The sequence below is a fragment of the Amyelois transitella genome, chromosome 16, assembly GCF_032362555.1.
Source record: "Amyelois transitella isolate CPQ chromosome 16, ilAmyTran1.1, whole genome shotgun sequence".
Taxonomy (NCBI): Eukaryota; Metazoa; Arthropoda; class Insecta; order Lepidoptera; family Pyralidae; genus Amyelois; species Amyelois transitella.
In genome coordinates, this window is record NC_083519.1 from 847,363 (window position 1) to 866,950 (window position 19,588).

The following is a 19,588-nucleotide window of genomic DNA, read 5'->3' on the forward strand; positions in this document are numbered from 1 at the left end:
AACATTTAGTCAAAAGGCAGCATGTAACTTTATGACCTTTAATTTTTTTTACAATCAACTGTTTAACACTTCTTGGGAAAATCCGTCTAATGTATTCATGGTATCAATTCCAGGTGCTCCCCTGGACATGAACCGGTACAAGCCCAGCACGTTGGACGACATTGTGCCTTTTGATTTCATCAGCAAGTCCATATACTCCGTGAGCCATAACAACCCGAAGAGAAGGATTGAGTCACCGCTGAAGGAGGCGCTTGATGATGTGATAAGAGAAGTAAGTCTTCTGTTCCTTGTTCTTTAAAGACCGACTTAAACTACCTATGTGATAGAAAAATTCTAAGACCAAGCAGAAACCATCTAAAAACACTGAAGAAAAAATGTAGCTCCAATATGTTTGATCCCAATACCAACACAAAATTCACCTGCGTAGAGTAGGTGTTTCTCGGATTTAGCTTGGAATTCCAAGAAATATGAAGATATATTTGAACTACGTACTCGTACGACAAATAAGAAAGACTGATAAAACGTTGAGGATAAGGAAATATTTTTGGATGTCACATAAAAACACATGCACTTATTTTGGAGAATTAATACAGACCACTGCTCCCGATTAAAACTTTTGCCATTTAAACTAGTCCAAAGCATTAAAAATTAAATCGAAACTTGAATCATTGTAACCTGCGTATCATTACGTCGTCATTTTACACCTTCCAGGTCATGGAGATCATCAACGCGCCGTCTCGCCAGCGCGGGCGTATCATCGATTTCAACGAGCTTCTCTACGGCTACACCCGGCTCCAACCTCTACATGGAGTAGACCATATCCTAGATTTACTGCTGAAGTACAGGAGATATAGAGGAAGGAAGATGACGGCGGCTGTGAGAAGACACGCTTATTTGCAGCAGTCTTTTACTGGTAATATACATGAATATACTTTTAAATATGATAAGAGATAGATAATGATTGCGGATATAAATTCTCAAAGAGCTGATGGTGCCAAACCAAAAAGTGGAGGTTACGTACCAGAAAGTGTAGCGTAGTACAGCCTCCCGTGAGATGGATCGATGATCTGTTGAAAACGTTGTATGCAAGTTGCTTCCAATACAGCGAGGTGGAAATTATTGGGGGAAGCTAATATTCATCGGTAGACATCGTACGGCTGATATGATGATACGAGATAGATAAGAGTTGGGTACCAAGTGATAGATAGGATTATTAAATGTATTTCCCAAGGGACAAAAATGTGATATCTGTATTTTATGTATGTTCAGGTTGTAGAAGATAAGATTATTATCATCAGTCATAATCTAAATGATTTTAAAGTTTCTGATATCACAAATGGTCTAGACATAATCTTACAATATCTAGGTATTTTCTAAGAAATTTGGAAAATAAAAATAGTTTTGAGTCAACAACTCGAGGAAAATGCAACCAAACTTACTGTTGTTATTTTTTCCTCTTACAGGAATGGAGATTCGAGAACTGCCAATGGGAGAGCCCCCACCATTCGAAGATCCAGAAGTACTAGGGAAAGAAGGGGATGTAAAAGAGCTCATTAAAGATTATGACTTTGATGAAACAAGTCAACAACAAACTGGCTTCCTAGACTTCGGGAAACTTGGTGTAAAAGAAGCCCTTGAAAGCGGACTGATGAAACTACAGAATTTACCTAACGTACTGAAGTGGGGCAATGAAGAATTTGCGGAGTACACAGTGTATGATAGAAGGATCTACTTTATACTTCCATTACTTGGCAGGCAAGAAACATTTTCAAGGTTCATGAAAAATTACGAAGAAATCGTCCTGAAATCAAACGAGGTTGTGACACTTATAGTTGTACTTTATTTGGATGGTAAAAATCCGCTGGATTACAGAAATTCGGAGTCATTAATTAATTACTATACGGAAACATACGGAAAGGAAATCAAAGTTGTCAATATGGGCTCGACTACGTTTTCTCGAGGTGCGGCGTTGACAGAGGGTCTCAAAATGTGTTCCAGTGACGATCTAGTATTCTTTATAGATGTAGACATGATGTTTAATTTCATAACTTTAAGGAGAATTAGAATAAACACAATTAAATACAATCAAGTGTACTTCCCAATAGTGTTTAGTGAATATAATCCGGACGTGGTGAATGGTGAAGATTACAATAAATTTAAAGATGAACCTTTGGTGATTAATACGAATTTAGGAAAATATGTGGCGAATTCTGATGATGATGTTAAAAGTGATAGAGAAATAGCTAATTTGAAGTATAGTAAGGAAATTAACGATGATTACGGTTACTTCAGACAATATGGTTTTGGTATCCTCGGCATTTATAAGCGCGATTTCGAAATGGTCGGTGGGTTTGATTTGAGTATCAAAGGTTGGGGTCTAGAAGATGTGCAATTGTTTGAAACGTTAATAAAGTCAAACTTGACTGTATACAGGGCTCCGGACGACAGTTTAGTTCATATTTTCCATTCAGTGGACTGTGATAAGAGTTTGGAAAAGAGTCAATTTATTATGTGTCTTGGAACTAAGGCATCGACGTACGGAAGTGAGAAACACATGATTTACTATATGTTGAATCATCCGGAGGTCTTGTGGCCTCAAGAAGAGAAAGGTGCTAGCTAGTACAGGGTTAATGTAGGTAGGAATTCAATTATGATGAGATTTATCAATTTTATTGCTGACAATGCATATCATGTTGTTGAAGTGTTGTGGAAATTGTATATTTTTAATTTTTTGATATTTTTGTACAAATACTTCGCAGTCGTTACTGTATTGCTCTCTTTTCTTTCAAACCTCAGTAATCTTTCGACTTCGATGTTTTTCCATAGACAATCTAAATTTACGTAATTTGTTTCATTAAGTAAGTTTCCTGATTTTTGCTTTTCTTCTTTGCCCAACTTTTTTTTTCTTTCCATTTCTTGAGGGTCGGGTTTTATCAGTAATTTACGCCAGGATATACTTTTCTGCGATATCATTACTTTCTTAACCTTAAACGTTTCCTAATCTTTAAATTACATGGACAAAAACAAAATAATACAATTTATATAACCTGACTGGCCGTGACTAGACTTATATCTAAACAAATGTATATGGTCTATCTTCTTAAATAAATCGAAGTTTGCTAGATAGAATACTTGTGATAATAAAGCATAATGTATTTATGTGTCGAGAGAATTTTAGGGTCAGTGACGTAACGCATTTAGTTATTATTTTAACGTTCCTAAGTTACTAGTGGATTAGTTTAAAGTACTCTGAGCACCGCTGCAAGGAAATATGTGATGTGTTGGTAAATTTGATGCCACATAAATATATGTCCAATATATGTATAGTTTTATTTTAAATTATTCCAATTTGTAAGGTTCAGAACTATCGGTTTATTTTAACTTGCTTGAATCTAACTTGTGGAATCTTATATTCCAAAAATAATGTTCGGAATAATACTTATACGAAATATAGATAAGAAAAAATTAGGTCACTATTAGGTTTAATTAAATAGAATATTTTTGTATTCATAGCAATACTCAATTTTACAAAAGAAAATAAAAACGGTTGTGAAGTGTTCTCAGAGATGCATCTGAAAGGACAGAAAGATATGAAGAATATAATGTGTGTATGTCTGTTTCCCTTGTACGCTGTAATGAAGCAGAATAAGAATCATAATCTAAGATATAATTCATTTATCAAAAATGGAAGAATAAAACAATATTTTTGTATTTTGTCCAGTATTTTCACATGTGTATAGAAAATATATTTTTTAAATGTGAAAATGTTCTGCACAATTTATTTCGTTATAAAGGACCAATTTATTTTTACTGTAAAATCTCTGGTGTCCTACGCTGGTCACACAGAAGATAAGTGCAAAATAATGAAGAAAAAATAATATAAAAAGCTCACAAAAAAGTTTTCTATACATTTAAATTGGTTCATGAAATTTGCAGATTCTTTTGTTGATGTTTTTTGTGAATTTTTATTTTTAACGATTTTAATGAAATTTGACAAAGAGGTACACAAGACGTTCAGACTTCAGGTGTAGCATAGATTGCGTTTACTATTCTTTTCACGTTCAAAAATCAAGTTTGGAATTAAGTTTAAATAAAATAACTCAGATTTTTTCGTTTTTACAAATAATCATTTAGGTTATTTAAAAATCCAAGAGCATTTTTAATTAAGTACTTGTAAATTTCCATTGTTTCTTATATTGCGTTTGTTTTGTCCGGTACTTTCCTGAACACACTGTATAGAGAAGTTTGTAAATAAAGCTGTACATTATTGTGCTCACTAAGTGCCAATTATTAGATAAGTAGGTAATTTTTATTGTGAAATGTAAGGTTTATCGTAGACTGATTTTATGGTTTCCACTTCACATGGGTTGACTTTGTTGTCTCATATCTTATTTGAAAAAAAAAAAAATAACAAATTACTCATTTTCCACTTGTCTATTTTTTACGTTTAAGAAAATTCGAAATTTAAATATCTCGAAATTTCGTCGATTGTTATCCTAATTTATTAAATGTGTGATATTAAAATATTTATAGGTCGGAGTATCTATTGTAGCACATCTAGATAAAGTATTATAAAATGTTGGATAATTTTTATCGCTTAATTGATACTTAAAAAAATAAGTGTGGTGGCCATTTTAACTAGAAACAGAGTGCCAAATTCTGGTTTAAGAGAAATCGGAACAACATTGCCTTATTCAATAGTATAATGAGTAATGTTAAAAGTAAGTTACATGCATTAGTTAAGCTGACAATTTATTGTGAGTTAAGGCAGCTTCCCATACATTCCTATACTAATTATTATATATTTCTATATATTCTTTATAAAAAAGTTGTTTGTCACCACATGGTTCTAAGATACTTGTGACTAAAAATATGTTGAAGCTATATCACTTATTAACTAAAAGTCTGGGATGAACCTTAATATTTCTTTTGATATTATGTTTTATTTGATTGAAATTATGTTTTTGTGATGCGACAGTGATGTCAAGTGAAATAAAAATATTTATTTTTGGCATTGGCATTATTTTATTTTTTATATATCTTTTCCCCCTTTTTGTTTTTTTTTTTTAAACGTGTGGAAAGACCTTCGTTCCCCCTAATATAACTAAATGAATCTTTTCAAAAAACATACGTATGACTTCTAAAGAAATATAATTTAGGGTTTAATTTGTAAAACCTTTTAAGTGTAGCGATCACTTTCCTGAAAAAAGCATCCAAATCCCGAGATTATCGCGAAGAAATATACATACATACAGGCATGAGAAACACCTTTTTTGATTTGAAAAAAGGGAACTGAAATTAATGAAGAGGATTAGGATAATAAGTGATTTTACGGCAGCAACTAATTAAGGCGACTTTACTTTTTTAATTATTTTTACTTATTAATCTTGAGAAGTTCTATTCTTGCGAGGATTTTCCGCTGTGCACTGGTTTCATGATAGAATTTGCTATCAAGTTATGACTTTTTTTATTAATTTACAAAAAATAGCGCCACGTAAATAAAATAAATGGTCCCAACTGATACAAAACACTAGTATTCGTGCAAAACAAAAATAAATCTCTTAAAGACTCAACAATAATTATTTATAAAGTATTAAATAGCTATATTTTACTGTATGATCCCATGTTTGCATTGTAGCCATAAAAGTGCTTAGACAATTTAACGACTATTAGCAGCTTTAAGTCTAAAAGCTATTACTCTAAAAGCAAACTACATAAATGTCTACTTAAATGAAACCTGCCTAGTTTTCGTAATTAGCCAGAAACAATGAGGTTGCGCAGATGTCTGGAGAATCAACTATAATTAAGGCTGAGGCTTTAGTAACAGCGGGTCGCGGAAGAGTAGCGGTCGAGGACGCAACTAGGACCATCTATACTTATATTAAAAAGCTGAAGAGTTTGTTTGTTTGAACGCGCTAATCTCAGGAACTACTTGTTCGAATTGAAAAATCCTTTTTGCGTTGAACAGACCATTTATCGAGGAAGCCTTTAGGCTATATAACATCACGCTGCAACTATAGGGAGCAAAGAAATAATGGAAAATGTGAAAAAATCGGCGAAAATTATTCATCCTTCAAGGCTCCAATGATGCCCAAAATAACTATTCCACGCGGGCGAAGTCGTGGGCACAGCTAGTGCTCAGATAAGATGAGATGGGACGACATCTCTACGCCAGAAATCAAAACAGAGAAAAACCGACACACGTGTTCAACAAAAAATTGTTGGAACTGCTGTTACCCAGTCATGACACTGACGAAGATCTTTTTAAGATGGCAGTCGAGCCTGAACGTCGGAGGCGGGTTCTAAGAGCGGTAGAGGTGTACACGAGAGATATATTAATCTGAACAATGTATTCTCTCGTCCACATTCTATTCTAAGTTTAATTGATATTGTGAAGTTGACGTTATTGAAGAAAATGCTGCAGTGCAGTTTGTTACCGCTTCTTCTGCACTGACGCCTTGGAAGCGGCAGTAATCTTAGTTTTAAGTAATTTATTTGACGTCAACCAATGTTGTTAAACCATACGTTTTGACAATTATAAAGCGATATGAAGTATCCCATAATAATGAATTAAAATTTTAATTTAGAAAATAAGCAGTTTCCTTTCTTGAATTTTACAATCTGCAAGGCAATGAAGCGATTTCGTTCTTTGATTATTTTACGTTGAACAAAAAATTTGGTAGATAGCGTGCGCTTATTTGAGGGACTACGTTCCGTTATAATTTTATTTAAATCGCGCGAATAGCCGCTTTGCTACCGGTACGAAGGTTTCATAGGCATTCGCTCATTGTGTGTCAACCACACGATTTGATTATAATGTGTAGTTTGTGAATTAAAACGTGTGGTGCCCAGCACCAATACAAAAAAGAATAGGACCACTCCATCTCTTTACCATGGATGTCGTAAAAGGCGACTAAGGGATATGTTTGCAAACTTGGGATTCTTTTTTAGGCGATGGGCTAGCAACCTGTCACTATTTGAATCTCAATTCTATCATTAAGCCAAATAGCTGAACGTGGCCATTCAGTCTTTTCAAGACTGTTGTCCGTGTACCCCGCAAGGGACGTAGACGTGACCATATGTATGTATGTATGTGAAGTAAGGCCTGGTAAAGTAAGAGCGCATAGCTCAAGTATCTTAACTATAAATGCGATTTGCAACCGTTTTCACAGGGAAAGACTCGTCTCGGTAACATTTTTCATGAAAATTATTTAAGTGGGATTCAAATTTTCTGAGAACAATATATATTACAATACATATGGTCACGTCTATATCCCTCGCGAGGCAGACAGAGCCAACAGTCTTGAAAGACTGAATGGCCACGTTCAGCTATTTGGCTTAATGATAGAATTGAGATTCAAATAGAGACAGGTTGCTAGCCCATCGCCTAAAAAAGAATCCCAAGTTTGTAAGCCTATCCCTTCGTCGCCTTTTACTACATCCATGGGAAAGAGAAGGAGTGGCCCTATTCTTTTTGTATTTGTGCCGGGAACCACACGGCAATACAGCTATAACTTACCTCCCTCTATACCGCGATCTCTCAAGCCTCATCCTAATCCTAAAGCCGCGTTCACACGCAAGGTTGCGACATCATAGGTGCTCCGAATCTGCCTTTAGGCGATGACCATTGTCTGTTGTGACGTAACTTTATATAATGTGTAATATGCGCAGATTCGAGCGATTAGTCGTGGGATTACGGTTTCATAATGATCAGCACTGTACCGTGACGTCGATGTTGTATTGTCATCTAGTACAGTGAGAGGCATAGAAACCAGATCTCTGACTTAATTGTTTCTATCATCATTCATATATCATACCGTGTCGTGTGGTTCCCGGCACCAATAGGAAATAGAATAGGACCACTCCATCTCTTTCTCATGGATGTCGTAAAAGGCGACTAAGGGTAAGGCTATAAACTTGGGATTCTTCTTTTAGGCGACAGTCTAGCAACATGTCACTATTTGAATCTCATTTCTATCATAAAGCCAAGCAGCTGAACGTGGCCTATTAGTCTTTTTAAGATTGTCGGCTGTCTACCCAAAAATGGATATAGACGTGATTATATGTAAGTATGTATGTAAAAATCATACATTTGAACATAGCATTTCAGTCTTTTCAAGACTGATGTCTCTGTCTACCCCGCAATGATTAAGGCGTGATTTTTCTCGCCTATGTTTGCCCATGAGACTGCTTTGGGTAAGTCAAGTTTATTACACGAAGCGACTCAGTCACGTCAGTCACAGTTTACAAGTAATTAAATAAGAAGGAAGGTACTATATTGTCTTAATCCAATGTCTATTTTATTCTTATAGTCTACGGAATAATAAATGGTAATAAGCCTGGTTTTTTTGCGATAGTAACGCGAAATTTCTCGCTATTTTCGTAACTCCTTTATAATGTTAGATGCGTATAAAATATTTCGCAGAATCAGTGCATTTGCAACAGACAGACCGACCGTTATAGTTGTCCACTCCTACAATAGCAACAATGTAACTATGTGAAATATCATAATGGCGGCATTGTATGGAAATGTATGTATCTCATGCATACATGCATATAATTACGTCTATATTCCTTGCGGGGAAACATAGCTACTAGTTTTGAAAAGACTGAAAGGCCGCGTACAGCTGTAAACGTGGCTTTTCAGTCTTTTCATGACTATAACCTCTGTCTCCCCGCAAGGGATATTGAAGTGTTAAGGTTTTTTTATATATATATATAGTAAATAAAAATCTTAACAGATTTACTTCGTCTGAGTCATGCGAGTGGGATGCTAGTGGATTGGATTACAGGGCTATGGAGTCAGATACGGACATTTGCCTCGAAAATCTCTCTAGTAATTTTCAATAGGCTAGTGGCTCGCTGCTCATTGGCTATTATATTACTTGCTGTGCCCGCGACTTCGTCCCCGTGGAATAGTTATTTTGGGCATCATTGAATATAATGGTAACAGTTGAATTGATTTCTAATGCACTTCTAGTAAATACGTACGAGTATTTATTTATTACGTTCATACATATAATCACGTCTTTATCCGTTGCGGGGTAGACCGAGCCAACAGTCTTGAAAAGACTGAAGGATCACGTTTATGTGTATGGCTCATCATCTATAAGAAAATCCCAAATTTATATATACCTATAAGAAAAGCCTCTTCCTAAGTCTTCTTTTACAACATCCGGGAAAAGATATGGTGTAGTCCTATTCTAAAGCGCCAGGAACCATACGGCACTTATTAACTACTAGCTGTGCCCGCGACTTCGTCCGCGTGGAATAGTTATTTTGGCCATCATTGAAGCCCTCAAGGATTTCAATTTACCCCGTATTTTTCACATTTTCCATTATTTCTTCGCTCCTAATAGTTGTAGCGTGATGTTTTATAGCCTAAAGCCTAATCGAGGAACGATTAATGGTCTATTCAACACAAAAATATTTTTTCAATTTGAACCAGTAGTTCCTGAGATTAGCGCGTTCAAACAAACAAACAAACTCTTCAGCTTTATAATATTAGTATAGATTATTCTTGCTTTCATCCAACTTATGTACACCTTCTAATGTTTTTCCTCACGCGTACTTACGTAATCGGTCAAAGGCTATTGAGATGTTTTCATCGTCACCCAATCGCTTCCATTTAACAGCCATTATGAAATTGACCTTTGTCATAATTGCTTCCATGATTTACTTTTATTACGTCATCTCGGCAATCCAATGGCTACGATATATTGCTTTTAGCATTAGATTCGTGAGTTATGGATTGATATCGATTAACTTTAAAGATTTCAATTTAATGTTGTTGTTAAATAAATTGAGTTTACTCGAAGGTTGGTCAAGATGTCCATATCAAATATGTTACTCATTTTTGGTGTAGTTGCTGTTTCAAATGCCATATCACTAACCAAGCTTGTGGCAGACAAATATACATAATATATTAATTAACGTGTAACAGGGTGTGGATACATAGGTTAATTGAATCACATGTTACGGTGTCAAAATGTATTTATTTTTTGTAAACAAAAATAATAAAACTTACAACAAAAATTATGCTATCTTATGATACTTTATACAAGACATGAGCCGAGTCCAGCGGTGAGCCACTTCGTCAGAAACGACTGGCTGCGCCGCTGGTGCATCTTTGGCTCAACCACGAAAACTATAATCGCAGCATCGTTAACCCTCTATGATGTACAGACACAGGGAAACCACGTTGCGCAAGTTTTCGCGGATGAGCTGGTAACCCGTGATCGTGCACAGTCGCAGGCGTTGGCCGAAGGTGGAACGACTCGGCCGGGCCGGCACCACCTACATTGTACGTGGCCACCGGCCGAACTTTAAACACATTCGCACGCGCCCAGGGTTGGGAAGAGCGCGCACGAATAACGTCGACCGACAGGGACAGTTCATAAGTGACTGAAAACTGAACTGGTCCGTCCTTAATTTGGTTGGTTACTTAGAAGGGGGCGCCGTAGCTGCTGGAGGGGGCGCGGGCGGGGGCGCCGTATGAGGAGGAAGGACCGGACGGGTATCCACCGGATGAGCCACCGGACTGCTCGAATTGAGCGACCTGGATGGCTTGGCGGACTCCTTCAAGGTCGATTCCTACAACGCGGGCGGAGGGGGCTCCGTAAGAGGTGGACGGGGCTCCGTAGGAAGAGGAGGGGGCGGGGGCTCCGTAGGACGAGAAGGGAGCGGGGGCACCGTAGGACGAGGAGGGACCGCTGGAGTGGCCGCCGAATCCACCGCCGAATCCGGATCCAGATGAAGATTGGGATTCTTCTTTAAGGAGGATTTGGCGGACCTGTTCCAGGAGTTGTGGGTCGACGTTCTGGCCTTCGGAGGTCTGGAAGCCGGAGGAGACGGCGCGGTAGCCGCCGCCGCCGCTCAGGCCGCCGCTGAAGCCGCCGCTGAAGCCGCCGGAGGAGGGCCGGTTGTAGTTGTAGCCGGATGGTGGCTCAGCGTGGACCGATACCAACGCGAGGGCTATGCACTGTAACAAAAGAATAGGGTATTTTAATGCTTTGTATATTTTTGCTGTTTAAATTATAATACCAAAGACCGTAAGTCACACTGAGCATTAATATCAAGAGCTTCTTATCGTTAAACCATCAACAAAGATATTCAATCTAATCTCCAAAACCTAAGTGCCGAGACTAAAAATGATAAATCCAAAATCAATGAACATATAATAACAATTTTTAACAGTTAAATTAAGATACTTTTGTAAACACATAAATATACAATGAAGTTATATAAACAACTCAAAATATTCATGTTTACATCATTAATAAAATAATCATAACTGAGACATTATGCAATGCATATTATTATTTACCATCACGTTTCATAATATGAACATTCATATACCGTACTCAAATAGAATTCCACTTATGATATTCAAAGGGTTTAAGATGTAAGTCAATAATATGTTACGTCCTCACGAAAAGCTATTAGAAATAATAAGTAATGCAGACTCGAGAGTTGAACAAGTATTTCTATAGAAGTCCATTGCATCTTTTGAATGCCGTATAAGAGTCGTTAAGCTTGCAATAATACACGGCGCTTGAATTTTAATATCTACCATTAAATTCTATTCAACCTTAGAGGAACTGTTTCTTCAAGAGAATTACAATGATTTACCAGATGAGTTTTATTAAGAATCTTGGATTAATAAGAAATTCAGTGTGTTCGAAGTTTTTAGAAATGGTGCGTTTTATCTATATTGCGATAAACAGTAATTTTTATATTATATTAAGCCAGCCAATCAGACGATTAAATGTATGAATGTAGGATTTTATAAGCTGTTAAAACAAAGAACATATTTTAACACATGTCTTTGACGGATAAATTTAAATGTTAAAAACGAATAGGCGAGAGAATCATAAACATAAATACATCGTTAAATTTACAAATGACCATATTTAAGATGCCAGGCCTGTTAATGGCCGTGTATCTAGTGTGGTTACTATCAATTAATGCATGTATTGTCTCAGCTTTCTACTTCAATCTATGTTTGCTAATGCGTTCACATCTCAGTATTAAAATATATGTAAATACCAGTTATTCAACGGTTGCGTAAAACTTCTTTATCGACCAATTCTTTACTTACTTTTCTAACGATAGAAGTTAATTGAAAGTGAAATTTTTCGGGGTCAAGATGAACGTACTTGTGATCTATGTGACTTTTACTTTTCTCATTATTTTTCTTTCGGACATGTAATAGCATCTTGTCTTCGTTTGATAACAGTTTGAACACACAATTAAAGTAACGTTCATGAGAAACAGGTCAATTTACAATTGCTTTTGTTACAACCAGCTTTTATGTTGATTGTTTTTATGGTAAACATTTTGTTGGAAGTTAATCTTTGTTCTTAAATAATCTTTATGAATGAAATTCTTTTTTGTCATTACTATTATTATTATTAAAATCTTGAACTACTGTTCGAAAGTTTATATTTATATTCCTTTTTTTATTGTAATCAGCAGTTGCATTACCTATACAATTTTCATAAACTAGTCGGGCCTTCCGGCTCATTTCAGGTATGTTTGTTATTCCTTTTCCCTTTATGGAAATGATTAATTTTTCTCTGATTTGATGATTCGATAAACAATGATTCGAAGTGAAAGCTAGAGGTCAGAGTTGAACGGGAAGAGTTGCGTCACGGAGGCTCTGGGAATCGCGGCCTCAGTCGGCTTCGCATGGCCGACCCCTGACCTCCGGGTCAAAGGATTGCGACATAACTAAATCAAGATTTGTGAATTTGTTATTTTCTATTGAAAGCTGCCACAAATTGTTATAGACGTGTTCTATGTCCTGTGACCCGTGGATGGTTATTTAAAAAAATAAGGTAATCTGCAGTCAAATAATCTTAAAGGAAGAATTTATGAAGTTCCATTGATTTGATTTGAATAAGTACAATCTTTGTAGTTGTCTTAATAAAAAAATCTACCTTAAAAAAAGGTAAAGGTAAGTAGATTACTACTAACATGATTTATTCAACTATTATTTAGTTTCAATAAAGTTACACGAATACTGTGATTGACTGCTTTGAATGTACAGATGTGTCAATATTGATTGTTGACTAATAATTATCAATCATGTTTCTTAACGTGTCTGTCATCGAAATAGGGTTTGATATGTGCCCTATTGCTTTGAGCGATTGCTCGTCAACTCATTATCTGGTCTTGATCTTTAATTGTATAAGCAAGATTAAGAAAAGAAAGTTGTAACTGGTACACTTCTAAGTATAGAATGAATAGAACTAAAAATATGCCTCACAGCAAGACGATGTTGTGAAAATACTATTGTACATAATCTTCTTAATCCAATGACTGTTTTGTAATTTGTTATATTTCTTTTTATGTGCAATAAAGAGTTTACAAACTAACAATATTATGAGTGGTGTGACTGACAAAAGACTTTGCGACGGAAATATTTTTGAAAAGCCAAATTTATAACTCTAAGTATACCTACTAATTATGGAGGCATGGAAATCATTGAAATTGTGTGGTGTGTTTGTGAAATATAAGTAGGTTTAATACACTTTAAAAATCGTTGAAATTGTGAAAATTATGGTCACATCATGGCATGGCACTATAAGAGAGAATTTTCCAAAAATTCATTCATTCATTCATCTAAAAATTTGTTTTTCCTTACGATTACACACAATTTCATGGCAATCACCAAGTATAGATATTGTGTTTGGATCCAACTGAGTCATTGCGTCATATCCGCGATGACTGCGGAAATCACGCGACGGCATGAAGCTTTCAACTTTGATCTGCGGTTCTTGTGGCGTTACGACCTCAGATGATGTATATGTGAAATTTGTCATCTTCGTTTTTGACGTCATCTTATTATCATCATCATCAGTTAGTCAATCAAAGGAAACGCTAACATACTTGTGATTCTTTTTTGTAGGTGGTAGGCTAGCAACCTGTACTTATTTGAATTTCAATTCCATCAATATGCTATACAGCTGAACGTGGCCTTTCATCTTTTTAATACTGTAAGCTATGTCTACTCTTTATTATATCAAAATATATGTACCTATTTTAACAGAAGTTATTTATTGAATAATGTTGACATAAAGTGATAATTACAATTTCTTAACAATACTAATAATGAAACTAACTAATTAAAATGATGTAACATTCCTAATTTGAACCTTGGAAATTTAAGTTTGGTAGGGTTTCCATCACGGATCAATCGTTATCAACGTTATCAACGGATCCGTACATACAATTTCTTGACAATCACGAAGTATAGATAGTGTATCTGGATATGAAACAAATTATGACACATGAATTTCTTACGTTAATTAATGAGGCTCCATTATGAATCTATTTGCTAAGATAAAAATAACTTTAGTTAGGAAGTGTATCTCGCACCTACAGATAAGCAAACGACCCAGTTTTCGGGTAATTGCCTGATTACAACATTATAATGCATCTATTTTTACTTATTCGACCTAGAATTCAACAACGTTAGCTATTATTATCCACCGTTGCATAGACTCAAGTTTATATAACTCAATTAATGTTTACACCCCAATTGAATGATTCAAATCTTTAACTTTAGATATTTGGATAATACATATAACATATAACATACATACATATGTTCACGTCTATATCCCTTGCGGGGTAGACAGAGCCAACAGTCCTGAAAGGACTGAATGGCCACGCTCAGCTATTTGGCTTAATGATAGAATTGAGATTCAAATAGTGACAGGTTGCTAGCCCATCGCCTAAAAAAGAATCCCAAGTTTGTAAGCCTATCCCTTAGTCGCCTTTTACGACATCCATTGGAAAGAGATGGAGTGGTCCTATTCTTTTTTGTATTGGTGCCGGGAACCACACGGCACCAATACAAATAAACATATAACATATATGTTGATTATATGTTATATATAACATATAACATATAATCAAGGTTTTATCGTTAAAGCGATAGACAGAGCTAACAGTCTTGAAAAGACTGAAAGGCCATGTTCAGCTGTATGGCTTAATGATGGAATTGAGAAATATTGTGTGCTGGCTTCTCTTGATTGACTTACAAAATCAGGCGTAAAGTCAGGTCAAAAGGCAGAAAGAGTATCCGACACCAACGAGCTTGCATGAAGGGAGTTAAGAATGTGGATGAAGCGAAAGAAGTGTGCAGGGATCCGGATTCCCTCCGGTAAAGGGATGTCTTCAAATGCTACTTCGAAGCCGAGGCGGGTCGCTAGTTTACATAATAAATTCAAAACACAGCCTCCTAAAACACTGGTAGCCATCACCTACTTAGACCTGATGCATGTGACCGGCCTGCGAAGTGACCCTTCATTGCATGCCATTTGAGGTGACGCAAAACATTCTAAACAGAATCATGCGCATTTAGTATTTCCAAAGAGCCGTTCATCGATTGAATTCTAAATTCGACATTAACAGTTATATGGATGACTTGAATGTCGAATGTATGTATTTACAAGAAGTTTTTTGATATTCTCAACCGCAAACGTGTGAATTCTCTTTAACATAGAAATAGACATTTGAACCGTTTGCCTAAACACCTCATGCTAACCACAATAATTGGAAAAGACTGGTCCATATTTTAGACTGTTCTTAAGAAAACACATAAAATGATACATACATACAATCACGTCTATATCCTTTTCGGGTTGACAGAGCCAACAGTCTTGAAAAGACTGATCGGCCACATACTGCTGTTTGGCTTAATGATAGAATTATGATTAATGTAGTGACAGGTTGCTAGCGCGTCGCCTAAAAGAAGAATCCCAAGTTTATAAGCCTATCCCATATTCTTCTTTTACGACATCCATGAAAAACATTTTTCTTATCGATATAAGAAGAATCAAAGACGCTTTTGCAAAATCGAATTTCGCGTTGAACTACTTAAATGGTGCAAAAATTCTTTCAATGCGTTGCTAAAAATTCTGTTGACGACAGAAGGCAATAAAATTTCAGATGTTTTCGTAGAAAGTATAAGTTATGAATAATAGAAATCGGTATTATATCAGGAAATCGAAGAACAGAAGCCTGTTCGTGCTAATGTATATTATGTTTGACCTGTCTCAATAAACGTTGACATAAAACGTATTGACTGTTTGTCTTCACCATTAGAGTCGCCTACTGTAGTTGCACAAATAGAATTTCCAACAATTCGTATGTATCAAAATATTGACAAAGATAACTTTTTTAAGATTGATAATAAAATCACACAATTCGGCTGAGACGAACAATACAGGCTTGATTTTAATAAAATGTAAAAAGTTTGAAGTTTTATTCCACTACCTTCAGTTATTACCCTTTTAATATTTTGCATAGAATTATTAAGTTTTTGAAAATCATTATTTAGGTCCATATTTTCAGTGATGGTCATTTATTCATTTACAACTTCACAAAATAAAATGTACAAAAGGCGGACCTAATGCCGTTTATGTTTGTATTGAACATGTAAAAGTAATCTAAAATTACGCACTAAAATTTTATTAATGTTACAAACTCGACATTTCTGCACGGTAGCAGTTTTTTTTTAAATTTATTATGCTAAGAAATCCTTTTATTAATGCTAGATTTGTTATTAAAATTAGCAAAAATTTTAATAAAACTACGATAAATTGCATAAGTTATGTTAATGAAACAAATATTTCGAACGTCACGAAATTTAATTAAATTCATGCATAATGCACATTAGAAAGTTATATTCTATTAATATAATATTTGCGGATCTAAAAGTAAAATTGACTTAAGTAAATATTATGTTTGCAAATGTTTCGCCAATGATTCGCGTAAAAGTAAAAATCAATTTCGAATTTAGTCAGAAAAGATAATTAACGTGTATTCTGAAGTTTGTGTTAATAAATTTTTCATTAATCAATTATAGATTAACGATATTTCCTAGCACAATGGGAATGTGTGTAATTCATTCAAACAGAGTGTTTTGAACGTTATTTAAATGATATTAGCGTTATTTAGTCTGTTCCCTACCCTTCAGGGAAACCGGCATGATTCCATATGTATATGTAACAGGCTATTCAAACATGTGCTTTTATAAAACCCACGCCCACCACGCCTCGTTGAAAACAGCACCATATAAAGATTCAGTACGTTTATTAGGTACTTTCAATATTTCTGCTGATTACATTACGAAAGACAAGTACCTCCCGATTGTGCAAGCTGTGATGGGTGGCAGAGGCCAGAGGTGACCATTAGAATTACAGGGATTGGGAAATTTTATTATAGAGGTATTTACAAGTGGATTTACTTGGATTTGATTAAAAAATGTGTGTTTTGGTATAAAGCATATTTGTGATAATTTGTTATTTATAATAGAAATTTTTCTCCTCCAGAGGTTCCCAGGGGTATCACAAGGTTTGCTTAACTAGTCTACCAAATTCCAGTTTATCAAGCTTTTATTATTAAGCATTTCCAAGTGGTTATAGAAAAGATGATTAGCATTGCCATGAAATGTCAAAATTAAGTAATGTGGGGATTTCCACAAAAATCTCCCTTAGCGTGAAGCGTTTAAGCAATAAATGGTGGTCTTGTGTGTTGAATTCCTGGTGGCCTAATTAATATATCTACATATAATGACAATTATACGTCTGTAAGTTGATGATAGATAAGGATATCAGTTAAAATTTTTAGCATAGATGGGGCTACACTTTTACTTGTCTTACAAAAGGCACAAATTCTCTAGATGATCCTAAATAAAGGCCTAAAGAATGTACAAAAGTACCTTCCATGAGATAATTTTTTACTATTGAATTTTTATAACAATGGGAACATCTTAACAATATGCTATAAATCATTTGGAAAAACTAATAAAAAGCTGAATAATGATCGTACGTTTTAGACGAGACGTTTGAAGAGAGATTTTTATAGTTATGTATCTTGTATGATTATGCATCTATTTACATGTGAAATTGGTATGTCTGTTTGTAATATCTTTATTGCACATTTACAAGAGATAGTACATACTTAGTTATAAAATTAAATAAATCACTTGCAATGGCGGAATTATACCACTTATCTTGCTTGGTGGTATGTCATGACGATTTCTTTAGAGGATTGTTACTTTACATGACTTACAATGTAAGTTTATAAACCATGTATTAAAAATAAATTTTAAAAAATGATAGTGAATGATTGAAGGACAGTGCACAGTTTAATTACTGTGGAAATTTTAAATTTATCGGAGATGTTACTTATAATAATAAGATTTTACCCCAAATTTTGACTGAAACGTAAAACAATCGAACGTGTTTTATGAGAGAAGCGATTAAGTGTATCAATTTAAAAATAAAATCTCAAAATTAAATAAAATGATGAAAATTTTGAGCTTTTTTGCGTAAAAGTGCTTCAAAACGTATTTGATTCTGGTATAGCTATGTTATAACTTTGGCGACGTATCAACATGAGACTGCAATCATACATTCCATTAATAGAGTAAGATATAGCTGCAATTTGAAAACTAGGTAGTAGCAGGAAGCTGATTCATTTGAGAGAGTAAGGAAACCAATCATTTTTATATTCAGCCTTCCTCATTAAAGTGGACCGTCTCTTTAAATGTCAGTGAAGAATTTCACACCACCCTCGGAAACAAGATCAGCCTAGCAATAGTTACAAAATATGCATCTATCTCTTATACTAAATCGATACGCGTTCACTTCGATTATCCATATTGCAATCCAATATCGATTCGTCCACCGCCTAACGACATTCGGAAATCAAGAGTGCATTGTTCCATTTTTCTAAGTTTCCGAATTCCATTAAATTCAAATACCGATTCACTGTCACTAATGCACTGTTAATTTGATTTCGGAACGTCACTGGCACTGTCACTTTTTTTTTAAATCACATCACATCACTGGCACTGGACTTACCGCTACGAAGGCTTTCATGATGCTTGGTGTTGGGTCACTTCGGGTCGCAGTGAGTTTGTGTGTTAGTGAGGATGGTCTGAGGTGATATATACCTAACCCGAAGCGCGGTGGGGCAGAGAAAGGATAGGTTATGTTGTGCAAGCAAGGGAGATGTACATAGGAAGTTTTGGTTAATTGGAGGGCAACATTTTTCGGTTTTTTTAAGCCAGATGGCAGATAAGGTCAAAGGTTCGGGTAATAATTTTGGGTAATTAAAATTATTACATTAGCTTTTTGAGTAAATATTGTGGAAAATATGTAATTAAGTATAAAGATTTATTAGAATTTAGCATCCATGATGGCTTGGTAACAAATAAAAATCGAAGTGCGTGCCATTCGCTCCTCTACCCGCTCAGATTGCAAAAGTTATAAACTTATAATTTTTCAGACGAACCTGTCATCTTCGAGTCGTTACGAGATAACTGGACTTATCTACCCCGTAATGTATAAAGACGTGATATTATGTATCAGAAGTAAGACAGGTTGATGTACTTTGTTGAAAATGAAATGGTTGTTTAAAGTGCTCGTATCATAACAAATGTTTCAAATATGTTTTTCTATAAAGATACTCGTATTAGATGAGCCTTGAAGTTATTGAAATAGATGTTTATTTCTGACTTATTAATTAGATTGTTTGTAAATATAAATAGCTCTCGTACTGACGTCCT

The 19,588-nt window shown here is 35.1% G+C and overlaps 2 protein-coding genes across 2 annotated transcripts in view; one reads left to right on the top strand and one right to left on the bottom strand.

Moving 5' to 3' along the window:
- Positions 1-5,014, top strand: part of LOC106136131 (chondroitin sulfate synthase 1) — a 45,179-nt gene extending 40,165 nt beyond the window's left edge. The window contains exons 4-6 of the mRNA XM_013336586.2: positions 114-271; positions 712-913; positions 1,464-5,014. Coding sequence (XP_013192040.1) covers positions 114-271; positions 712-913; positions 1,464-2,620 — 1,517 coding nt within the window. The 3' untranslated portion in view covers positions 2,621-5,014. The remainder of the gene's footprint in view (positions 1-113; positions 272-711; positions 914-1,463) is intronic.
- Positions 5,015-9,988: 4,974 nt separating this feature from the next.
- On the bottom strand, positions 9,989-18,935 carry LOC106136116 (pro-resilin). Its single transcript, XM_060948490.1, has 2 exons — positions 18,882-18,935; positions 9,989-10,981 (listed from the first exon to the last, which is right to left on the bottom strand). Exons 1-2 carry the CDS (start codon positions 18,897-18,899, stop codon positions 10,445-10,447), a joined length of 555 nt encoding a protein of 184 aa, XP_060804473.1. The 5' UTR covers positions 18,900-18,935; the 3' UTR covers positions 9,989-10,444.
- Positions 18,936-19,588: the final 653 nt, after the last annotated feature.